The sequence below is a fragment of the Squalius cephalus genome (genome assembly GCF_949319135.1).
Source record: "Squalius cephalus genome assembly, chromosome: 2".
Lineage (NCBI taxonomy): Eukaryota > Metazoa > Chordata > Actinopteri > Cypriniformes > Leuciscidae > Squalius > Squalius cephalus.
Window position 1 is genome coordinate 63890855 of NC_137123.1, and position 27045 is coordinate 63917899.

Genomic DNA, 27045 nt, shown 5'->3' on the forward strand with positions numbered 1-27045 from the left:
TTTTCTTCTTTTTAACTGGAGAAATTAAGAGGTTAAATTCATTATTATGTATCAAAATCAGCTTAAATTCCTGTTACATAATTTCCTTTTACCTTCACACCCGCGTGCACGAGCGCATTGACCAGCTGAGGGCTGCTAGTTCACCCACGGTTAACTAACTAACCCACCCATGCTGCTCAGTCATGAGTGCGCTCGCGAACTCCAGCTAGAGGACCGTGAACGGGAAGAACCGAGTGTTGGGGTTCGGATCAGAACCGGAAGTGTGTGAGGTTCGAGTGAGTGGATCTTTATCCGACAGAAAGCGCGAGCATGAGGATCCTGATCGGCCTCGTGTTTCTGCTCGTGCGCGCTCAACTCTCCGAGTCACACCGATGTGAGTAAAACAACAATCACACACTCACACAGATCTGTTTAACACGCGTTTATTGTCACAAAGTGATTCAAAGCGTTTTAGCAGCAGCAACCGTTACTTCAATGAGCCGTGTGTTGACCAGTGATAACCTTTACTTCTACTTACTTTTACAATGTTTACCTTTTACCACAGTTTACACCACAACATAATAGTAACTTTAGTTAATGTTAACTGTGGTGATGTGGTGTTTGTCGCTGTCATACATTGTTTTATCAAAATGACAAAGATTTCGAGTCAGATCTCTTACTGTTGTGGTTTTATCATTTATCATAACTGGTACTCGGGAGGAAACTATACCATGGTTACCATAGTAATTTTGGTAACACATGACATGAATATGATGGCCGTCTTTACTTGTAAGTTGTAATTAAAAGTCACGCAGTGTTACAATGTTGCATTGTTTACAAAAGTAACTGTATTTACAACGTAATAATGGTGCAGTGTTTACAAAAGTAACTGTTACAGTTTTGCCAAAATGATCAGTATTTACAAAGTAAGAATGTAGCAGTGTCTACAAAATTAACTTACAATGTTGGCAAGATTAACAGTGTTTAACAAAAGTAACTGTGAAATAACTTTCTGAAAAGTAACAATGTGACCAGTTTCATCCAGACCGCGTTACTTTATAGCGCTTTACAGAAGTGACAGTGAAAACAGATTAAACCATTGGTCTTCTTTAAACTAGTCTTGCGTCAGTGTTGAAGATGTTTGTTCTCTTACGATGTTTATTCCAAAAAACGTCATTTTCTCCAGAAAGAGCCTCCAGTAGCAGCAGCACGAGGGGAATAAATCCCTCTGGAACACTGAAGGAGTTTAATGCGGTGAAAGCTGACATTCATGAAGTCATGCTGAAGATAATAATAATAATAAACTTTATTTTCAGTTACGCCTGCCTTCATCTCAAAGCGCTTCACAGGAATAAGAAAGAGTAAAAGAGAAATACAACAATATAAAAGAAAAGCATTCATAAAAGAGAAGTACATTTAAATATAAAACATCAAAAAATCCATAATTAAATGGTATAGAAGGAATAGATCTGTGTGTGCTCTGACAGAAACCTTGATTACTCTGTTAATGTACGATGGACTGATGTATGTAGGCCAGCCTGATCGATCAGAAACATCGGCTGATAATGATGCACGTGTCTGTCAGACAGAAGCTTTAGCTTATATTTTGTACAGGAATAATGAAAATGTTCTGTTTTGAGGACATATTTGTCACCCTGGACCACAAAACCAGTCACATGGGTCAATTTTTTAAAATGTTTTGTTCGGATAGGACAATATTTGGCTGAGATACAACTATTGAATATCTGGAATCTGAGGGTGCAAAAAAATCTAAAGACTGAGAAAATCAACTTTAAAGTTTAAAGTCATTTATGTTCACATTTTTGCTGCATTCACTCACAAAAATACATATTTTATTTATTTACGATAGGAAATTTACTAAATATCTTCATGGAACATGATCTTAATATCCTAATGATTTTTGGCATAAAAGAAAAATGGATAATTTTGACCCATATAATGTATTGTCGGCTATTGCCACAGATAAACCCGTGCGTCATGTGACTGGTGATGTGATCCAGAGACACATTTATCACAGGAAAATGTTCTGTTTTGAGGACATATTTGCACCGTTGGTCATTAATGTCCATTCCAGTGAATATTTCTACATTAATGTCCATTGCAGTGAATATTTCTACATGAATGTCTATTCCAGTGAATATTTCTACATTAATGTCCATTCCAGTGAATATTTCTACATTAATGTCCCTTGCAGTGAATATTTCTACATGAATGTCCATTGCAGTGAATATTTCTACATGAATGTCCATTGCAGTGAATATTTCTACATGAATGTCCACTGCAGTGAATATTTCTACATGAATGTCCACTACAGTGAATATTTCTACATGAATGTCCCTTGCAGTGAATATTTCTACATGAATGTCCATTGCAGTGAATATTTCTACATGAATGTCCCTTGCAGTGAATATTTCTACATGAATGTCCATTGCAGTGAATATTTCTACATGAATGTCCCTTGCAGTGAATATTTCTACATGAATGTCCACTGCAGTGAATATTTCTACATGAATGTCCACTGCAGTGAATATTTCTACATGAATGTCCATTCCAGTGAATATTTCTACATGAATGTCCACTGCAGTGAATATTTCTACATGAATGTCCACTGCAGTGAATATTTCTACATGAATGTCCCTTGCAGTGAATATTTCTACATGAATGTCCATTGCAGTGAATATTTCTACATGAATGTCCCTTGCAGTGAATATTTCTACATGAATGTCCATTGCAGTGAATATTTCTACATGAATGTCCACTGCAGTGAATATTTCTTCATTAATGTCCATTGCAGTGAATATTTCTACATTAATGTCCATTCCAGTGAATATTTCTACATTAATGTCCCTTGCAGTGAATATTTCTACATGAATGTCCATTGCAGTGAATATTTCTACATGAATGTCCATTGCAGTGAATATTTCTACATTAATGTCCCTTGCAGTGAATATTTCTACATGAATGTCCATTGCAGTGAATATTTCTACATGAATGTCCATTGCAGTGAATATTTCTACATGAATGTCCACTACAGTGAATATTTCTACATGAATGTCCCTTGCAGTGAATATTTCTACATGAATGTCCATTGCAGTGAATATTTCTACATGAATGTCCCTTGCAGTGAATATTTCTACATGAATGTCCATTGCAGTGAATATTTCTACATGAATGTCCCTTGCAGTGAATATTTCTACATGAATGTCCACTGCAGTGAATATTTCTACATGAATGTCCACTGCAGTGAATATTTCTACATGAATGTCCATTCCAGTGAATATTTCTACATGAATGTCCACTGCAGTGAATATTTCTACATGAATGTCCACTGCAGTGAATATTTCTACATGAATGTCCCTTGCAGTGAATATTTCTACATGAATGTCCATTGCAGTGAATATTTCTACATGAATGTCCCTTGCAGTGAATATTTCTACATGAATGTCCATTGCAGTGAATATTTCTACATGAATGTCCACTGCAGTGAATATTTCTTCATTAATGTCCATTGCAGTGAATATTTCTACATTAATGTCCATTCCAGTGAATATTTCTACATTAATGTCCCTTGCAGTGAATATTTCTACATGAATGTCCATTGCAGTGAATATTTCTACATGAATGTCCATTGCAGTGAATATTTCTACATTAATGTCCCTTGCAGTGAATATTTCTACATGAATGTCCACTGCAGTGAATATTTCTACATGAATGTCCATTCCAGTGAATATTTCTACATGAATGTCCACTGCAGTGAATATTTCTACATGAATGTCCATTGCAGTGAATATTTCTACATGAATGTCCACTGCAGTGAATATTTCTACATGAATGTCCATTCCAGTGAATATTTCTACATGAATGTCCCTTGCAGTGAATATTTCTACATGAATGTCCATTGCAGTGAATATTTCTACATGAATGTCCATTGCAGTGAATATTTCTACATTAATGTCCCTTGCAGTGAATATTTCTACATGAATGTCCATTGCAGTGAATATTTCTACATGAATGTCCATTGCAGTGAATATTTCTACATGAATGTCCCTTGCAGTGAATATTTCTACATGAATGTCCACTGCAGTGAATATTTCTACATGAATGTCCACTGCAGTGAATATTTCTACATGAATGTCCATTCCAGTGAATATTTCTACATGAATGTCCACTGCAGTGAATATTTCTACATGAATGTCCACTGCAGTGAATATTTCTACATGAATGTCCCTTGCAGTGAATATTTCTACATGAATGTCCATTGCAGTGAATATTTCTACATGAATGTCCCTTGCAGTGAATATTTCTACATGAATGTCCATTGCAGTGAATATTTCTACATGAATGTCCACTGCAGTGAATATTTCTACATGAATGTCCCTTGCAGTGAATATTTCTACATGAATGTCCATTGCAGTAAATATTTCTACATGAATGTCCACTGCAGTGAATATTTCTACATGAATGTCCATTGCAGTGAATATTTCTACATGAATGTCCCTTGCAGTGAATATTTCTACATGAATGTCCACTGCAGTGAATATTTCTACATGAATGTCCCTTGCAGTGAATATTTCTACATGAATGTCCATTGCAGTGAATATTTCTACATGAATGTCCCTTGCAGTGAATATTTCTACATGAATGTCCATTGCAGTGAATATTTCTACATGAATGTCCACTGCAGTGAATATTTCTACATGAATGTCCCTTGCAGTGAATATTTCTACATGAATGTCCATTGCAGTGAATATTTCTACATGAATGTCCATTGCAGTGAATATTTCTACATGAATGTCCCTTGCAGTGAATATTTCTACATGAATGTCCACTGCAGTGAATATTTCTACATGAATGTCCCTTGCAGTGAATATTTCTACATGAATGTCCATTGCAGTGAATATTTCTACATGAATGTCCACTGCAGTGAATATTTCTACATGAATGTCCCTTGCAGTGAATATTTCTACATGAATGTCCCTTGCAGTGAATATTTCTACATGAATGTCCCTTGCAGTGAATATTTCTACATTAATGTCCATTCCAGTGAATATTTCTACATTAATGTCCATTCCAGTGAATATTTCTACATGAATGTCCACTGCAGTGAATATTTCTACATGAATGTCCATTGCAGTGAATATTTCTACATGAATGTCCACTGCAGTGAATATTTCTACATGAATGTCCCTTGCAGTGAATATTTCTACATGAATGTCCATTGCAGTGAATATTTCTACATGAATGTCCCTTGCAGTGAATATTTCTACATGAATGTCCATTGCAGTGAATATTTCTACATGAATGTCCACTGCAGTGAATATTTCTACATGAATGTCCCTTGCAGTGAATATTTCTACATGAATGTCCACTGCAGTGAATATTTCTACATGAATGTCCCTTGCAGTGAATATTTCTAAATGAATGTCCACTGCAGTGAATATTTCTACATGAATGTCCCTTGCAGTGAATATTTCTACATGAATGTCCACTGCAGTGAATATTTCTACATGAATGTCCATTGCAGTGAATATTTCTACATGAATGTCCCTTGCAGTGAATATTTCTACATGAATGTCCACTGCAGTGAATATTTCTACATGAATGTCCCTTGCAGTGAATATTTCTACATGAATGTCCATTGCAGTGAATATTTCTACATGAATGTCCACTGCAGTGAATATTTCTACATGAATGTCCCTTGCAGTGAATATTTCTACATGAATGTCCACTGCAGTGAATATTTCTACATGAATGTCCCTTGCAGTGAATATTTCTAAATGAATGTCCACTGCAGTGAATATTTCTACATGAATGTCCCTTGCAGTGAATATTTCTACATGAATGTCCACTGCAGTGAATATTTCTACATGAATGTCCATTGCAGTGAATATTTCTACATGAATGTCCCTTGCAGTGAATATTTCTACATGAATGTCCACTGCAGTGAATATTTCTACATGAATGTCCATTGCAGTGAATATTTCTACATGAATGTCCACTGCAGTGAATATTTCTACATGAATGTCCACTGCAGTGAATATTTCTACATGAATGTCCATTGCAGTGAATATTTCTACATGAATGTCCATTGCAGTGAATATTTCTACATGAATGTCCCTTGCAGTGAATATTTCTACATGAATGTCCATTGCAGTGAATATTTCTACATGAATGTCCCTTGCAGTGAATATTTCTACATGAATGTCCATTGCAGTGAATATTTCTACATGAATGTCCACTGCAGTGAATATTTCTACATGAATGTCCACTGCAGTGAATATTTCTACATGAATGTCCACTGCAGTGAATATTTCTACATGAATGTCCACTGCAGTGAATATTTCTACATGAATGTCCATTGCAGTGAATATTTCTACATGAATGTCCACTGCAGTGAATATTTCTACATGAATTCTCACACAGTGAGTGTGTCTCTGCTTCATGTGCAGTTGTTCCTCGGAGTCAGGCGTCTGAGTTCCTGCGGCGCCACCGACGGGCGAACACACTGTTCGAGGAGAGCAAGAAGGGGAACCTGGAGCGCGAGTGTATCGAGGAGCTGTGCAATAAAGAGGAGGCGCGGGAGATCTTCGAGAACAATCTGGAAACGGTGCGATCGATACTGATGTTTGTGTTGATCCTCACGCTGTTGATTCGACATTGACCCGAACGTGTGTGTTTGAGGAGCGAGTGAATCACTGAGTCAAGGCAGCTTTATTTATACAGTACAGACTGTTTTAAAGCAGATTTACAGAGATAACACCAAAATAATGCAACAAAGTTTGTTTCCAGAAGAAAATAGCGTCTCTAATCTTGTTTTTTAGATATTTATCCTGTTGTAAAGCACAATGGCCAATTACTGTTGCTTTTACTGTGCTAGATAAATAAAGTTGATTGATTGATTAAGTAAATTCAGTGATGGTTCATTTTTGTTGTAAAAAAGTTATTAATTTAGTTCACATATATACTGTATATATATATTATTCAGCTCAGTTCAGTTGTCATATAATGGTTTCAGTGCAGGAGATCAATAATATTGTTGAATATTAAACTGAGGAGCTTTCGCTGTGTATTTTGTCTGTGAATAATCTCATGTTCTTTTAATCTTCCAGGAATATTTCTATCCCAAGTACGTGGGTAAGTCGCCCTCGTTGTGTTTGTGCAAATAAACACTCTTGTAATCCACACACACGTACAGTCGAGTCCCTGATATGTGATGTCATCAGGCTCCGCCCCCGAGGTCACGACACGTCCCGCGCGAATCCAGAATCACAAAACACATTATAGAAACAAGTTACACTACATACTTTCAGTCAAATATTATATGGTAACACTTTACAGTACGGTTCGTTAGTTAACATGAAGTAATAATGAACTGCACTTACACAGCATTTATTAATCTTGGTTAATGTTAATTTCAACATTTACTAATACATTATACAACTCATCTTAAACTGATCCGGGATGCTGGAACTCGCTGATTAACTTCCATACTGTGATGCATCATGGGAGAACACAGTGTGTGTGTGTGACTCTTCTCATGTTGTTGTGTGTGTTTAGTGTGTCTGGGATCTCATCGCGTCGGGATCAATAACCCAAACTCGGAGAATCCCAGGATCCCACAGGACCTGCGCACCTGTGTTCAAGGTGAGCGACACTCGCTGACACCCATGATGATGATGATGATGATGTGTTGAGTTTGAGCTGAGCAGTGTGTGTGTGTGTGTGTGTGTGTTTCAGAGATCAGTAACCAGTGTCTGCCGCTGCCGTGTTATAAGGACGGTTACGAGCGCTGTGTGGACGGTCAGGGCAAATACACGTGTGTGTGTAAACCGGGCTGGAGGGGTCAGCACTGCGACCAGGGTGAGTGTGTGTGTGTGTGTGTGTGTGTGTGTGTGTGTGTGTGTGTGTGTGTGTGTGTGTGTGTGTGTGTGTGTGTGTGTGTGTAAACCGGGCTGGAGGGGTCAGCACTGCGACCAGGGTGAGTGTGTGTGTGTGTGTGTGTGTGTGTGTGTGTGTGTGTGTGTGTGTGTGTGTGTGTAAACCGGGCTGGAGGGGTCAACACTGTGACCAGGGTGTGTGTGTAATTTTTAAAAATTAGACATTTAAATAAATATTTTTTTTAATTAGTAAACTAATAAATTCGTTTTTAATTAATTTTTTAATTATTTCATTTTTATGTTTTTATTTTAACTAAATAAAAACATTTAAATTAAAACAATTAAAACTTATTTAAAATGATTTGTCTAATTTTTATATATATATAAATATATTATATTTATATTATATATATATATATATTTTAATTTAGCTGTATGTCATGTGACCAGCATCAATATTTATTAAAATATTAACTCTCAGAGGAAGTACAAAAAATATTTCATGTCTAAGTGCGTCGGCTGGCAAAACAGTGTGGGAGTCGCTGTAAAACATGGCAATGACACCAAGAATGCATGAGCAGATCAAATGTAAACGTTAAAGGAACCGTATGTAAGAAATGTATTTCAATTAATCATAAAACTAGACATTAAGAAATCATGTTCATTTCAAATACTTATATCACTGACAACAGTAGTCCGGCCAGGATATTGTCATTTAAAAGTGAAGTTGCAGCCCTCGACTGATGTTGATGTTGTCATGTTGTGTTTTACACCGCTCTACAGTAATTTGAAAGTGATTGCAGTACCAGTTTGGGCCACAATCTTACATACGGGTCATATAAGTGTAAATAATGCAAGAGTAAACTGCACACTGTTGGTTAAAGCGCCACCTACTGGTTAGTAGTTAGTATGAGTAGTGTTCTTAAGAAATATAATATCTTATTAATATCTTACAGATATTAATGAGTGTGAAGACCCAGAATTCCCTGCGGGCTGCAGCCAAACGTGTCACAACCTCCCCGGGAGCTTCAGCTGCAGCTGTGAGAAGGGCTTCTACACACACGACAACATCCACTGCAACGGTGAGCGACACTGCACAGGTCAAAGGTCACAGGTCATAGCTCAGCACTGCACAGGTCAAAGGTCTGCACTGCACAGGTCACAGGTCAGCACTGCACAGGTCAAAGGTCACAGGTCAGCCACTCTTGCAGTGAAGTGAAGGAGTACAGTGTGCTGGACTGTTTGCTCAGCTCTTGGCGTCTGCCAGATGAGTTTGAGCTGAGTCAAAGGTCAGCACTGCACAGGTCAAAGGTCACAGGACAGCTCTGCAAAGGTCACAGGTCAGCACTGCACAGGTCAAAGGTCACAGGACAGCTCTGCAAAGGTCACAGGTCAGCACTGCACAGGTCAAAGGTCACAGGTCAGCCGCTCTTGGAGTTCTCTGCTGTTGTGGAGGAGTGCAGTGTGCTGGACTGTTTGCTCGGCTCTTGGCGTCTGCCGGATGAGTTTGAGCTGTTCCAGGAATTCTGGGATTTTCCTGTAAAGGAGAAACATGATTCCCCTCCAGCTGTGAGGAAACATCGACACACACACCGAACGTGTGCAGAATCCACTGGAACGGTCTATTAGGGTCATTATGTAACAGTGTTTTTAAACGGGTAAATCATCAGACGCTGTTTCCCTTCGGCCCGGCAGCTTATCTACAGGACCCACAATGCCGTGCGTGTGTGTTCAGCTCAGTACACATCTACTCTGAAATCACAACACTGGAAGTGTGGGAATGATGAAACACTAGTGTGTGTGAGAAGCGATTCGTGATGCTTTAGGGCAGATGTGTGTGGATCATTCAGAGCATGAGTGAGTGTGTCGAGATGCTGTCGATCATGTGACCTGTGACCTGTGACCTGACCGGCTGACCTGAAGCCGAAGGGTTAATATCGCTCACTGAACACATGTCTGTTGGTGCAGTGTGAACTGGCCTTAATACTGCTGTGTGTTTGTGTTTGTGTGTGTGTGTGTGTGTGTGTGTGTGTGTGTGTGTGTGTGTGTCTCATTGCAGATATCAATGAGTGTGTCCTGTATCCCAGTGTGTGTGTGGAACCGTCTCAATGCATCAACGCTCCAGGGACGTTCGAGTGCCGCTGCCCGCTGGGATACCGCTACAACACAAGCTCACGCGAGTGTGTCGGTGAGACCATAACACACACACACACACATTTATTCTCCAAACTGACTGATGTGAAATAATCTACATTATACCATGGTCTGGGTGAATACTCGATTCTGATTGGCTGCAGGGTGTCCATTAAAAAGTTATAGAGGACACCTAGTAAATAAACCGTGAGGCGTAACCAGGGAAACCAAGTTATTGTTTGTAAAAACTTTAGATTTCGATTGTAAAACGAATTAAAATATAAACTAATGTTTTAAAAATGTGTTATTTGGCAAGTGACCAAAGCAGGTTAATGCCCGACGAGGTGTCGGGTGTCAGGTATTAATGGGCTTCGGCGGAGGCAACCGTCCAACGCGCGTCATCCATTAATACCTGACACTGGACACCTCATCGGGCATTAACCCTTACTTAACCTTCATCCTTCCCTCGCACTTTATAACACATCTTTCCCTCGCGGGTCAAAATGACCCGAAACCCTAAAATTATACTTAATTATTTTTGTCCAGAAAGCTTATTTAATTTAATTTTGATTATATTTTTTCTATTTTTTTATGCAATTTTTTTGGTAGATTTTTTTTCCTTTAAATTACTAGTTTTGATTAATAAATAATAAATAAATATTAATTTAAGCATGTTCCTCACATTCTTTTAACTTAAATTCAAAATAACTCAATTTCATGCATAACTCTTTTAATTCAGCTCAGAATATCTTACATTGTGTGTCTTTGTCAACTTGTGGAAAAAATTAATAATATAAGATGATATTTGATGACTCTAGATGGGCTTATATCTCTATATGGAGTAAATGAGCTGTTCCTCTGGGTCCTAAAGCCAGTTTCTCTTCAGTGTGCATTCACATACACATGTAGACATTATACAATCATTTATTGGTAAAGTTTTTGCATTTTTAGTTTGAATTTTGAGCATTTTTTGTTTTTTCTATGTGAACTGAAGCATTCCTCGCAATCCATTCATTCCTAAGGGGGTCAAACTGACCCGTGAATGAAGGATTCGTTACTTTTTAAAATTTCATCCACAAAACTCCTCGAATCCATAATTTTTTTGTTTATTCGTAATTAAAGTGCGACAAAAGTCATGGGGTCTCGGACCCCTCTGATGTACACTAAATTTTTGCACGTAAAAAAAAAAAAAAAAAAAAATTCTGGGTCAAAATGACCCGAAGGAAGGATGATTGATAATGTTTCAAGCTCACATTATTAAACACCTGATAATATTAACCCAGCGTTCTGTGAATGTACGGTTCAGGACTCAAGCTCTGCTTCAGAAGCTCTGATGTTTTAACGTTGATGCTGAATGAGTGATGTCTTCTGTCAGATGTGGACGAGTGTGAGCAGGACGTGTGTGATGGCGAGTGTGTGAACACCGTCGGGAGCTTCTCGTGTCACTGTGACGGGCGTAAGGGAGTGAAGCTGGCGCAGGACGGGCGTGTGTGTGAGGAGATCCCGCTGTGTCTCGGTGTGTTCAGTCACAAGCACGGGGAGATGCTGTATCTGGGAGAGCAGTTCTCCGGCGTTCCCGTCATCTATCTGCGCTTCCGTCTGCAGGCCGACACCAGGTGCGAGTCACATGATCTCAGCAGGGTCTCGGAGCCGTTTTCTGCATTTAAAGTGGTGGTATAATGCCCTTTTCACAAAATGTAAAATAAGTCTCTGATGTCCCCAGAGTGTGTGTGTGAAGTTTTAGCTCAAAATACCCCACAGATATTTTTATATCGCATGTTAAAATCGTCACTTTTTGAGGGTGAGCAAAAACGCACCGTTCTTGTGTCTGTCCCTTTAAATGCAAATGAGCTGCTGCTCCCGGCACAGGGGGCGGAGCTACAACAGCTTGTGTGTGTGTGTGTGTGTGTGTGTGTGTGTGTGTGTGTGTGTGTGTGTGTGTGTGTGTGTGTGTGTGTTAGCAGCTCCGATTACCTCACACACACATGCACTGAACATTTCAAAAACTTTTAGTCTTTTATGTTCAAACCGGAGTCAGACAATGATGGAGAGAAAATAATGTTTTCAAATGTATCCGGATTAATGTAGACGTAGCCTGAATGACATGTAATGTTTAATTTAAAGTGGTGGTATAATGCCCTTTTCACAAAATGTAAAATAAGTCTCTGATGTCCCCAGAGTGTGTGTGTGAAGTTTTAGCTCTAAATACCCCACAGATATTTTTATATCGCATGTTAAAATCGTCACTTTTTGAGGGTGAGCAAAAACACACCGTTTTTGTGTCTGTCCCTTTAAATGCAAATGAGCTGCTGCTCCCAGCACAGGGGGCGGAGCTTCAACAGCTTGTGTGTGTGTGTGTGTGTTTGTGTGTGTGTGTGTGTGTGTGTGTGTTAGCAGCTCCGATTACCTCACACACACACACACACACACACACGTACTGAACATTTCAGAAACTTTTAGCCTTTTATGTTCAAACCGGAGTCAGACAATGATGGAGAGACTCAAGAAGAAGAGACAACATGTAGAAGCAACAGGACATTTCTGAATGGTTAGTTGATGAAGTTATGAAGCTGATGTGTAGTTATCTTCTAGTCATTGATTAGCATATTCTGTCTTGATAATCTATATATCGTGTTCAGGGGGCGGGGTTTATGTAAATTCTAGGGTTGGTGATGTCACTAACCCGGGAGGAATGTGGTGTAGTCTCTACCAGCCGTTTGTTGTAGTCCTTAAAAAGCGATTTCTGTAAAAGCAAATATCTCCCTTTGCTCTGAACTTTGAGCGTTGTAACTTTGCAGATGGCTCCTCTTTAAGAAGGGAATCTGATTCCTCATGTGTCTCTGTGCTGTGATTGCTAACACAGGTTTGCAGCTGAGTTTGATTTCCGCACGTTTGATCCCGAGGGAGTGATCCTCTACGCCGAGTCTTCGCCGGACTCCTGGCTCATGCTGGGTTTACGGAGCGGCCGCATCGAGGTCCAGTTCAAGAACCAGCACTCCATCAAGATGACCAGCGGAGGGAAAGCCATCAACGACGGCCAGTGGCACGTGGTGCGTTCACGACTCATCGATCATAGATCATATCTGACTTACAGTCTCAACTTTACATGTTTCTGAAAGAGTCTCTTCTGCTCATTAAAGCTGCGTTTATTTGATCAAAAATACAGTAAAACAGTGAAATATTATTCTAATGTAAATCATCTGTTTTCTATGTGAATATACAGTAAAGTGTAATTTATTCCTGTGATCAAAGCTGAATGTTCAGCATCATTACTCCAGTCTTCAGTGTCACATGACCCTTCAGAAATCACTCTAATATGAGGATCTGATGCTCAAGAAACATTTATGATTATTACCGATATAAGATCATTAATTTCTTTATAAAAACAAAGGGTGTGACGATACACTTACATGCACGATTATATACAATTATTTCTGTAATCGAGTTTATTTCGACGATTAATTGGAATTTTTGTGGTATTAAAAATAGACCTAAGTGAACAATGACCTTTAAAATGACAACATATAATATCAGTAGGCGTGTTTCCATTACAGATTTGCGCAAAACTTTTGCGATTTTTTTTCTAAATGTCGACAAAAAACTATTGCGAAATGACGGCGTTTCCATTAACCGATGTTATGCGACTAAAACTTCATTTTTTCCTCTCGCGATCAGTAAATCATTCCAAAAACCATGGCAACGGACGCTGGTGGGTTTCTGTACTATATCCCAGCCACTGCACTGGCCATTATTATTAATGGAAGGAGATGTGTGTGTGTTTCCAAGCATTAATGGTGAGGAACGACCCTTATTATACTGTGAGCGGCTCATATGAGGAGTTTCTGAGTGTTTCTCCCTCATTTCTGCTTCCAGGTCTTGATTGTGGCATTTATTTGAGGTTTAGAATTCCTGTAATAATTTTGTCTTTTATGAGTTTAATAAAGAGCTCTGTCTCGTATTCTGTCCAAACACACCGCGTCATCTACGTCAGGTGACTGTAAATGCGCAAAAACTGTTTCCATTGCAGATTTGCGAAATATTTCTTTTTCGAATTGCCTGAAAAACCCCCTCATGCGAGCGGAAAAACTTTTTTGCGATAAATGCGAGTTTTCACGAAAATTACGTGTTTCCATTAAGCAAATTTTCAATTCGCAATTTCAGTTTGCGCAATTTGAAGGGTAATGGAAACGCGGCTACTGAGGCAATAAAAATAGGTTCAAATAAAGTCTCAAAAGCAAGTAATCAAATGGTTTTATTGAAGAACACTTAAAATACATAAACATAAACTTATGTACATGACGTATTATAACGAATGCCTGGTGATTGTTGTTGTTACACGTTACAGCAGATCAAATCTTTAATATCGGCCAAACAACATTTAATTCAAGTGTCCACTTAATCTGTAATATTTGGTCACTTGTTTACAATAGAAATGCTGCAGACGCTGTCATTTCTTGAGCAAGAACATGTGCACATCAAAACATGCAAACTCAGTGCTTTTATTTTGAAAACTTAAGAAACATATTGATGTTTATAAATGATTTACACTACAAGTTTTGCGTTTCCAGATGAACGTTATTAATTAAGCAGCCGAAACTCACGGATTTTGAGTTGCTGAGACGCTGCATGTTAACGATAACAGAGCAACACTTCACTATGAAACACAAAGCGCGTCAGTCTTTATATATACAGAATACACTCCGTCGTGCTGATATCACAAGGCCGCTTTTCAAGATGGAGTGTCATGTTTCATCACACCCCTAATGAAAGCTTGTGCACGTGTGTAGATCTCGGTGGAGGAGCTGATGGGAAGCGTGAGTGTGAAGATCAGTAAAGAGGCCGTCATGAGCATCAACAGCCCTGAGCGTCTCTTCACACCCGTCAACGACAAACTGGAGACCAAGCTTTACATCGCCGGCCTGCCCAATCGCAACGAGAGCCTCATCAAACCGGCAAGTGCTCACTAGTGCCCCTACAGTCAGTGCGGTGCAACTACACATTAAGACAGTCCATTTACAAACCTAACAAATCAAAAGGGTTTTTTCCTTGTGAGCGCGCTCCAACCTGTTGATCTGTGGTGTTCTAATCCTCTTTCGTGTGGCCGCTGTGTTTTGTGATCGCGATGGATGTTTATTCTGCTTGTCTCGATGTGCATTAGATCAACCCGAGGCTGGACGGTTGTATCCGCGGATGGGATCTGATGAATCAGGGAGCGTCGGGAGTGAAAGAAGTGATTCAGGGGAAGGAGAGCAAGCACTGTTACGTGTCCGTGGAGAAGGGCTCGTTCTTCAGTGGAGGAGGCCTGGCGCTCTTCAACATCGACTACAGTCAGTCACTCCATCCCAACATCCTGACACACAGCTACATGCATCTTTAGCACGTGCATGGCCACAGAAAACTCTGTTTGAACCCGGCTTATATTTTTGCACTTTGCATCAGTCAGGTCACGTTTATTTCTGTAGTGCTTTATGCAATACCGATTGTTTCAAAGCAGCTTCACAGTGATAAACTGGAAAATGATGCAACAAATTCAATTTATTCCATTCAATAACGATTTCAGTGTTACAGAGTGCATCAGTTATGAAACAAATTCAATTCAGCTCCATGTTGATTTAATTCAGTTCAATAACGGTTTCAATGTTGCAATATTCATCAATTATGGAACTAATTCAGTTCAGTGTTGATTCAGTTCAGTTCAATAACAGTTTCAATGTTGCAAAATTCCATAATTATGAAACTACTTCAAAGCTCTACAGAAGACAATAGTGTCATACAAGTACTTGCATGGATAATTGAATAAATGCCGGTCTAACTCTTTTCTTGACGTTGCAGACAGAAGTGATCAGTGGAAGGTTGATGTTGTGATGAGCATTCGACCCTCCAGCAGCACCGGTGTGTTATTCGCACTGGTTACCAACAACACTGTCCCTCTCTCCGTTGCCGTGGTAACACAGGGGCCCGACGATGCGGTAAGCTCCTCCTCCGCTGACATCATGTCCTGTTGAAGTCTCCACACATGCTACACACACACACACTTGTGAGGTGTGTCCCAAATCGCATACTTGTGCACTATTCTACTCCATTTTGTAGTATAAATAGTGCGAGTAGTGCGTTCACACTGAAAATTCCAAAGAGAAAAAGTGCACTTTAAGTACCCGGATGATGCACTTATTTAACCGAAAAACGAAGTGTGGAACGTTGGACACTTCATGCACTCGACTGTCGCAGCTTTAATTACGTAGCAGAGGGGGAGGGGCTATCAGACTCCGATGTTGAAAGACAAAATAAACTCATAAAGTTCATACACTACACAGTTGAGTACATAGTGTATAAGTGCATAGTGCATAAGTACATAGTGCATAAGTGCATACTGTATAAGTGCATAGTGTATAAGTAAGTCAAGTCAACTTTATTTATATAGCGCTTTTCACAATACAGATTGTAAAAAAAAAAAAAAAAAAAAAAAAAAAAAAACATAGTCCATAAGTACCACAAGTACATAGTCCATAAGTACATAGTGTATAAATGCATAGTGCATAAGTACATAGTGCATAAGTACATACATAGTGAGTACATAGTGCATAAGTACATACATAGTGTATAAGTGCATAAGTACATAGTGCATAAGTACATAGTGCATAAGTACATAGTGCATAAGTACATAGTGCATAAGTACATAGTGCATAAGTACATAGTGCATAAGTACATAGTGCATAAGTACATAGTGCATAAGTACATAGTGCATAAGTACATAGTGCATAAGTACATAGTGCATAAGTACATAGTGCATAAGTACATAGTGCATAAGTACATAGTGCATAAGTACATAGTGCATAAGTACATAGTGCATAAGTACATAGTGCATAAGTACATACATAGTGTATAAATGCATAAGTACATAGTGCATAAGTACATAGTGCATAAGTACATAGTGCATAAGTACATAGTGCATAAGTACATAGTGCATAAGTACATAGTGCATAAGTACATAGTGCATAAGTACATAGTGCATAAGTACATAGTGCATAAGTACATAGTGCATAAGTACATAGTGCATAAGTACATACATAGTGTATAAATGCATAAGTACATAGTGCATAAGGACATACATAGTGTATAAGTGCATAGTGCATAAGTACATACATAGTGAGTACATAGTGCATAAGTACATACATAGTGTATAAGTGCATAGTGCATAAGTACATAGTGCATAAGGACATACATAGTGAGTACATAGTGCATAAGGACATACATTGTGTATAAGTGCATAGTGCATAAGTACATACATAGTGTATAAGTGCATAAGTACATAGTGCATAAGGACATACATAGTGTATAAGTGCATAAGTACATAGTGCATAAGGACATACATAGTGAGTACATAGTGCATAAGGACATACATTGTGTATAAGTGCATAGTGCATAAGTACATAGTGCATAAGTACATACATAGTGTATAAGTGCATACTGCATAAGTACATAGTGCATAAGGACATACATAGTGTATAAGTGCATAGTGCATAAGTACATACATAGTGCATAAGTACATACATAGTGCATAAGTGCATAAGTACATAGTGCATAAGGACATACATAGTGTATAAGTGCATAGTGCATAAGTACATACATAGTGAGTACATAGTGCATAAGTACATACATAGTGTATAAGTGCATAGTGCATAAGTACATAGTGCATAAGGACATACATAGTGAGTACATAGTGCATAAGGACATACATTGTGTATAAGTGCATAGTGCATAAGTACATACATAGTGTATAAGTGCATAAGTACATAGTGCATAAGGACATACATAGTGTATAAGTGCATAAGTACATAGTGCATAAGGACATACATAGTGAGTACATAGTGCATAAGGACATACATTGTGTATAAGTGCATAGTGCATAAGTACATAGTGCATAAGTACATACATAGTGTATAAGTGCATACTGCATAAGTACATAGTGCATAAGGACATACATAGTGTATAAGTGCATAGTGCATAAGTACATACATAGTGCATAAGTACATAGTGCATAAGTACATACATAGTGTATAAGTGCATAGTGCATAAGTACATAGTGCATAAGGACATACATAGTGTATAAGTGCATAGTGCATAAGTACATACATAGTGCATAAGTACATACATAGTGCATAAGTGCATAGTGCATAAGTGCATAGTGCATAAGTGCATAGTGCATAAGTACATACATAGTGCATAAGTACATAGTGCATAAGTACATAGTGCATAGTGCATAACTACATACTGTATAAGTACATAGTGTATAAGTGCAGTGTATAAGTGCATAGTGTATAGTGCATGATTTGGGACACACTCGCGCTCTTGTGTTGCAGGACCTGCAGGTGTTTGTGGACGGTGTGTGTGTGGCGACTCTACAGTCTCTGATGCTCTGCTATCCGGATCGTCTACTCGTGGAGATGAGAGTGTCAGCTGATGTTCTCCTCATCTCAGCAAACTCCTCCAGCGTGACCTACAGTGACCCCGTGACCCTGAGCGAAGCGTTAGCGAAACTCCACCGCGCCATGCAGGGACACGTCCACACGTACATCGGAGGACTTCCAGGTCAGTCAGCGACTTCATGTTTAACCCCATCGAGCAGAACACTGTTCATAAAGCTGACTTGCCAATCCATGCTCACTGATATAATGATAAATCCATGCTTTCCATGAAGCTCGCAACACAAAGGTCAAGGGTTCGACTCCCAGGGAATGCATGAACTGATAGAAAATATAAGTCGCTTTGGATAAAAGCTTCTGCCAGATGCATTAAAGGGCACCTATTATGCCCCTTTTTAGAAGATGTAATATTGGTCTTGGGTGTCCCCAGAATGCATTTGTGAAGTTTCAGCACAAAATACGCCACAGTTAATTTATTATAACCATTTGAAAATGTCATTTTTGGGGCCTGTTTTAAAAAGAGCTGTTTTGTGTGTACCACTTTAAATGTAAATGAGGTGCATATCCCCGCCCTGCTGCTGGACCTAGATGATGAAGAGAGTCCGGCACAGAATAAACACGAATGAGAATGGACTAAACGTATCGGAATGGTTATTTGATACATTTCTGTACTTACAAAGTTTTAATCGCGTCCCTTTTGCCATTATGGATGTGCAACACACACACGAACTGTGATAATGTTCGCGCAATTTTTTGAAACTACACACACACACACACACTACTGTGAAGTACAAACGAATTTTTTTTTATTTATTTCTTAAGGGGAGGGAGATAGACGTTTATATAGCCTACTGTCTATGGAGATAGAGCAGACCTTAATTTATTTACATTTGTAAATGCTGCAAAAAATGATACGTGACATAAAACTGTCTGACGTTGTTTGTTGAGACATCCTATGACGACGACAATAAATAGCTTTAGACGCATTTGTTGTTGAACTGGCTGACATCGATTGAAATGACTATTTGCTCAAAAATCATAAAATACACTTACTTTTTCTGGAGGTGACGTTGGATCGCGAACTGTAGGCAACGAACCACACTTGAGGATTAACTTTGACCCTCGTTCACTAAACAGTCAGTCAGAAAATGAATCTCGTATTTAGGACGTTTAAGTGGTGCCTTTTCTTCATAAATAAAATCCATCCGCTGCGTTTTCAGTGGCTCTGATGTCAGTGAAGACTAGTATGTCCATTCTTACATCCCACAACACACTTCTTAGGAGACATTACCGGCTGTTGTTGAAAACAATGGAGGATGCAGATCACCGAGGGCGGGGTCTATGCCAAAACCAGATGTCAATCAAATCACGTCGGCGGGGCTTAGCTCATTTCTACGTCACAGTGAGGAAAATCTAGAACAGGGTGTTCTGAGACAGTGCTTATGATTTATTGAGATAGTAAAAAAACTACTGGGTGGATTTTTATCATTCTAGGGTGGTTTTGCTCACACACTGCCAACACACATTTATGTTCAAACACCATGTAAAAGTGAATTTTGCATAATAGGTGCCCTTTAATGTAAGTGCAAATACTAAAATATAGATCATTTTACAAGGGAACTAGTCGTTTGTCATTAGTTCTAGTCCTCCTAGTGAAGAGCTGAAACCTCAGACACGAAGAATTGGTTAGCATTCGCGTTTTTGATCAATAATTGTGTTTCGCTTTGTAATTTTCTTTGTTAGTCCAGTTATAGTTTACTAAACTAAAAAAAAAAACTTTAGTTACTTTACTTACGAACTAAAATATATTAAACTGATTTTTTTCCTTTTTTCAGCTACTTGCAAAGGCAACATTTTTCATTTTTATTTAAAGTTGAAGTACTTAAATAACTAAAACTGAAATAAATAAAAAACTGAATAAAAACTATATAGATGTAAAAATAATATTATTAATAATAAAAATGACTAAAACACAACAAAATGACTAAAACTTTAACAAAAAATGTAATTAAAGCTAAAAATGAAAACAAAATATAAAATACTTTTTTTAAAGATACTGAAGATGTAAAAAATTATGTAATAAAATAACTAAAACTGAAATAAAAAATGAATAAAAGCTATATAGACATATTTAAAAATAATAATAAAAATGACAAAAAACAAAAAAATTACTAAAACTAAAAATTAAAGTGAAAACAAAATAATTTTTTTAAATGTACTGAAGATGTAAAAATTATGTACCAAAATAACTAAAACTGGAATAAAATTGAATAAAAACTATATAGAATTTTTTTTTTTAAATAAATAAAAATGACAATAAAAAACCACTTCAGTTAATCACAGTAACTGGTAAAGGTGAGTACAGTATCTGTGCTGACGCCAACACTCCTTCAGCTCCTGACATCTGATCCTCTTTATCAAGACTTTAAATCAATACATTTATCAATAATGGTGCGCTAACATCGACTGTACATCTAAACCTGGACTGTCCTGTGACTGATCCTGGTGAATCCAGTCCAGCGTCTGTCAGGAGCAGAACGTGATTCCGATCGATCGTGTTCGTCTCCAAACGTTAGAGACAGGAGAGGTTTTGTTCTAGATCAATGTGCATGATGCTTTAAATCAGCATGAAAGTGAAGTCACACTCGTCTTTTCTCCTCTATTGTGTCGTATATCTGAGCGAAACGCTTCTGGAACAGGAACAAATGTGGGCGGGGCTTGATTGTGTCTGTGGGGAATTGATTGGATGGTTGTGGTTTGCTATTGGATGATGTCATGTGAGTGACAGGTTATAGCCCCGCCCTCGTCATCAGAGAAGAGAAGAGATACTGCAAGAGGAACTTATTCTGATTCAAGATTATGAACACAATAATGATGTGCATGGAGAAATCATGTATGGTGTGTGTGTGTGTGCAGATCTCCCACTGTCCATCACTCCGATCTCCGCGTTCTTCCACGGCTGTCTGGAGATCAGTGTGAACGGGCGGCAGCTGGACTTCGACGAGGCTGTTAGTAAAGACAACAGCATCACGTCTCACTCCTGTCCCCCCGTTTCTGCCCCGGACGCGCCTCAGTAGACAGGAAGTGACATCACAGCCTCACGCAGGGACATGTGACACGCCATCCACCCAATCACAGCCACAGTAGACAGGAAGTGACATCACAGCCTCACGCAGGGACATGTGACACAAAACCCGCCCTGATTCGGGGTTCAGCATCACATCATGTCCTGTGATGTTTCTTTGTATTTTAAATGCGTGTTTTAATTGATCCACTCATTAGTATGAACGAGCCTCTATTTAAACATGTGACAGACATTCATCCTGATGGTTGTAGTATTATTATTATTATTAATATTCCTGACGTGTCCGTTGTGTGTCTTTAATCAGTATAGAGCCGTCAGTTTTTGTATCTTGTAAATAACACCAATTTTAACGTGATGTGAATATGTTTAGGTGGATATTGAACACTAGTGCAGCATTAATTGTTTGAATAAAACATGAAATGATAAAAATTGAATAAATAAAAAACTAAACAAAACATGAAATGCAGTATGTTGTCGTCATCATGGAAATCTCAGTGAAGTGAAATCCCTCTTTAGACATGAATGAGAATGTTCAACTGTAATTAGTTAACACATGCATAAGATTATTAAATACTGTAACAAATGTATTACTCATTGTTAGTTAATGTAACTTAGTAAAAATACAACTGTTCATTGTTAATTCAGGTCCATTAAACATTAACAGATATGACTTTTGATTTCAATTAAAGCAATAAAGCCGTGTTTTACAGTGGATGTAGAACAGCTGAGGGCGTTGTTAGGCTCGACGCGGAGTAAAAACCCCTCAGCTGTTCTAAACCCACTGTAAAACACGGCTTCAAGGGGCTTACTGCTTTTATAAAAATGGTTACTACATAAAAATATTCATTTTAATATTTATTTTATTCATAAAATGAACACCAGCAACAAAAAATATAACGTTATAACACATTTATTCCTCCGCCAAGCAATGTAGTTCCAGAGGTTGCTAAGCAACACATGCAGCAACCATAGACTGTAAAAAAATATGGACGTAGTGTCCGTGACGTCACCCGTAGGTTTCTGAAGAGCATTTTTGAAGCCTAAAGTGGGCGGAGCCGGCCGTCGCCATCTTGGCCTCGCGTCACTCCCGGATAACAGAAAATAGGCAAACAGGCGGGGCGTGAGTGGAGCTGAGGAGCCTGGCCTGGCTATCTGAAATCACCTAGCTCGAAGTGATCGAGTTAGCTGATGATGTAAAGCCAATTAAACGTTCCTATTTTTGCCCTTCGTAATATTATAATAGTTAAAAGACATGGCTACAAGTGAGACTGTGTATTACTTCGAGAGTGTTTGTGTGTGAGAGTGATTTATGTGCATACATGTCCGTCACTCTTTCATAGTCCGTCAGCGCGGCATTGCTCAAGTTCGTAGAGAGCTTATTCAGTCCATTTTAAATTCTGATGTTGGCCGTCTCTCAAATGGGTTAAACCATAGATATATTGCCTATGAAGTTCAAGTAAATGCGCTAGAAAATCCGCGCTCATTCATGTGCATTTATTGCATGAACGGAGAAAGCGCCGACGCCTGCATGATTTCATCTGACGGTACATAAGCATATTATAATCCATCTGTTCGGTGAGAGCAGAACGAACGAGCATTTATTGACGTTTTAAATTTGAAAACCCCAAAAAGCAACGAAATTGTCAGACATCCATTAGTGCATGTTCACAGAGGAAAACAACTGAAATACAGCGCTGGTTGTTCTCTCGAACGATACTGGACGACAACGACGGAATCCAAAGACGTGGGCTTTGTACCCAAGTATTAAATTGTATGAAATAATCCCGAAAAAAAGCACAAACACTGCAGAGATGGCAAGTTCAGCAGCTAACATTTGCTGAGGTGAAGTGACGGCTAGTAACAGCAGACAAACGGCTAGCACTGACAGCGGCAATCCATCTGTCACTCAAGTGGCCACTGGCCACACCCTTAAATTTAAATATTAATCAACTAAACGGACGAGTTATAAAATAATTCACCCCCCTCACAGTTGTTATGAAGGGCAAAATTAGCTGTATAGACCAAAGCCACATAGAGATCCAGGCTGTAAACATATTTTTTTCTGCTGTAAAGTTGGTAATTTTAACATGAGGGAGATACAGATTTGACTCACTTCTGCAGCCAGGCCAAGCGGCCAGTCAATGAATTGCAGTTTAACTCACTTCCGTGTTGGTTTCAAGAGAGAGACGGGGAGGTTGCCGCTTGGCAGCAACAGAGTCACAAACGGCAGTTGCGCAGTGACACTAATGTAATGCGGTCACAGGTGTGTGTGTGTGTGTGTGTGTGTGTGTGTGTGTGTGTGTGTGGAGCCATTTACAACGGCTTCGAACGCGGCTCAACCAATCAGAATCAGAAATTATGAAATTAACATTAACTTGGATTATTACATTCTTTATAAGTATTTTAATTTTTAGTTTCAGTTAACTAATGTTAATAAATGAGAACCTATTGTAAAGTGTTACTAAATTTGTGATTTTCTCAGGGGGAAATAAAAGCATTGAAAAACAAGAATCAACATCAGATCCTGTGTGTGTGTCAGTGTGTGTGTGTGTGTGTGAGCGTGTGTTACTGGTCAGACAACTAGACCGAGCTCGTAATAAAACAAGAATCAACATCAGATCCTGTGTGTGTGTGTGTGTGTGTGTGTGTGTGTGTGTTACTGGTCAGACAACTAGACTGAGCTCGTAATAAAACAAGAATCAACATCAGATCCTGTGTGTGTGTGTGTGTGTGTGAGTGTGCGTTTGATTTATATTACATTGTGGGAACCAAATGTCCCCACAAGGATAGTAAAACCTGAGATTACCTCCATTGTGGGGACCAGCCAGCGGTCCCCATGAGGGGAATGGGTAAATAAACATACTAAATTATATTTTTTTGAAAATGTAAAAATGCAGAAAGTTTTCTGTGATGGGTAGGTTTAGGGGTAGGGTTAGTGTGTGTGTGTGTGTGTGTGTGTGTGTGTGTGTGTGTGTGTGTGTGTGTCGAACAGAGGAGAGTCTGCTGGAGAAAAGAGAACGAGACTGAGCTCGAAGTGTTTTATTGAACAGATAAACTCATATTTATCTATAAGAGTTCACTGTAAAGATTATCTGTTGTGAAGATCATTTCATTATGGTTGTTGTGCTGGAGTTATTCTTAAGGAAGTATTGTGTTATTAATGTGTAAAACTACAGTAACGTCTTCAGCTACAGTCAGATCTAAACGGGTTATTTCTCCAGTAGTGAATGTTTTATGAGCAGAAGGATAATCATAATCAGCCGAAGCACAGCCAGACCAAAACAGATCTTTCGCAAAATACACACAGGTTTGTTTTTTACCACTAGAGGGACAAAAGAAACATGTACCTTTAACTACAGATCAGTCTTTCTGTGAGTGTAATCTCACTTTTTTTAAAAAGCGTGTCCAGTAAAAGTCCTGGAAATTAATTTCCCTAAAGATCTGGAAGCAGCTGTTATTAATAGAAAGTGCTCTACTTTTGACTTTTGTGTAGTTTAAAGGTGCATGAATGTTTCCATATGGCAATAACTGGACACTGGATCTTCATGATTTGAGATATACAGTGTGTGTTACAGATGGACACGAGTGACCTGACCTCAGTGTTGCATAAAGACACAGATGGGAAACGGCAAGAGAATGAAAACACTGGGTCAGAAAAACAAGAGGAAGAATGTAACCTCACATGTGACGGGAATATCAGAGTCGGATCAACACACAGCTGTGATTAGAAAGAAGATCTGCCTTCACTAAAACACTGAGAGATTTCAGACGCACAGAAACTGCAGGATCTAAACTTTACAGACGGACATTCTGATGGTTTTAACTGCTCATCTTAACATGATGACGACGGCTCTGGAAAGAGACGCACCGTAACCCTGTGAAATTTTATAGACAATTTTGTTTTGTTTTTATCTAAAAGTGTGTCTTATGTATATCATATTTGATACATCAGGCTTTTATGACTCATATACTCTGATATAGTGATAATATGGAGAGAAAAAAACAACTTCAGAGGCCCAAACTGAGCAGAAATATGCAATTTGGAGCAGATCTTGATAGTTATATGGACAAAAAGCATCTCTTGTGATGTAAATCAATGAGATCTTTATAACAGTACAGCATATTCTTACATAAATGCCTATTAATATCAGAATCTGCCAATGAGACAGTCTTAGTAAGATGTTGTTTAAATGCTTAGTTTGATGATCAAAGCTCTGTAGTTTTAAGACATGTAATGTAATGATGATTGAGAGATGAACAAATAAACCTTCCTCAAAAGCCTGAAGATCATATTTGATACTTGTGATTTTTATAATAAATGATGTCTGGATAATCAAGTAAACTGAAGTCGCTTCAGTCCAGTTGAAATATTACTGACAATATCAAAAATATTCTGACGTTTACTTTACAAAAATCAGTAAATGTGTGACAGCAGAAAGACACGTTTGAACAATTACACTAAAAGACTTTTACTTGCTCTGTCTAAACAACCAGACGACGGAAGGACTGGAGGAGATTTTTTTATCATAAGAAATGCATGCATCAAACATTATATAGAAGCTTTATGGGGTTAATTGGCAATTATTGTCATGAACAGATCCTTAAGATACAGTTCACCCGAAATTTAAAGTTGTGTAATCATTGATTCACGCTCATGTCCTCAACTTCTGTGGAACTCGAAAGATGTTTTGCTGGAAATCTCACTCGATGTCGCAATAGAAATAATATATCTGATGTGATATTCATGCTGGCGTGTGCCAGCGAGGAGGAGGCCGCCAAACACTGAGCAAACAAAGAGCATGCAACTTTGAAAACATCTTGAAATGGCTCAGAACCTGCTTGTGATTGTGACATAATTCCATGTTTCTGCTAATCTTAATTTAGAATATCCTCCCATCCTTCTTGCAGCAACATCTCTGCTCTGGTTTTTCGCATTCTGTGGAAAGAAAGCATTATTGTGTACAGAAACTGCTACATATGCTTATGTTTAGTCTCTCTTGGAAGAAAACAAATACAACCCTAGCTATTAATTTGATACTGTGGATAAATTAACGAGTAAATCTTCTGACGTCTCCAAGCAACACAGCAGTAATGACTTTATGAACTTCTTTACTTGCAAGATTGATAACATCAGGGAGAAAATTATAACTATGCAATCGTCTACTACAGTATCGCATCAGGGAGTGCACTGTAGTCTCCCTGAGGAAAAATTCTATTCATTCATTACTATAGAAGAGGAAGAATTGTCTAAACTCGTTAAATCATCTAAATCTACAACATGTATGTTAGACCCTATACCGACTAAGCTACTGAAAGAGATGCTTCCAGAGGTCACAGATCCTCTTCTTACTATCATCAATTCATCTTTGTCTCTAGGATATGTACCGAAAACCTTTAAGCTGGCTATGTTAAAAAACTTGTTAAAAAACACAACTTGATCCTACAGAATTAGTCAATTACAGGCCGATCTCGAATCTACCTTTTCTGTCAAAGATATTAGAAAAGGCAGTATCTTCACAACTGTGTT

General features: G+C 38.5%; 1 protein-coding gene across 1 annotated transcript; it reads left to right on the forward strand.

Annotated features, from left to right (window-relative positions):
* The first annotated feature begins 75 nt into the window (after positions 1–75).
* Positions 76–22187, forward strand: pros1 (protein S). The gene is made up of 14 exons (XM_079864023.1): positions 76–373; positions 6450–6607; positions 7110–7134; positions 7558–7644; positions 7738–7860; positions 8834–8959; positions 9937–10065; positions 11386–11626; positions 12874–13060; positions 14798–14962; positions 15169–15337; positions 15843–15979; positions 18371–18599; positions 21350–22187. Exons 1-14 carry the CDS (start codon positions 310–312, stop codon positions 21508–21510), a joined length of 2001 nt encoding a protein of 666 aa, XP_079720149.1. The 5' UTR covers positions 76–309; the 3' UTR covers positions 21511–22187.
* Positions 22188–27045: the final 4858 nt, after the last annotated feature.

Coding starts and splice junctions, on each gene's coding strand:
- pros1 (XM_079864023.1), top strand. CDS start 310: ATGAGGATCCTGATCGGCCTCGTGTTTCTGCTCGTGCGCGCTCAACTC. Junction 7,861..8,833: donor GGGTCAGCACTGCGACCAGG/GTGAGTGTGTGT, acceptor AATATCTTACAG/ATATTAATGAGTGTGAAGAC. Junction 14,963..15,168: donor ACGAGAGCCTCATCAAACCG/GCAAGTGCTCAC, acceptor GATGTGCATTAG/ATCAACCCGAGGCTGGACGG.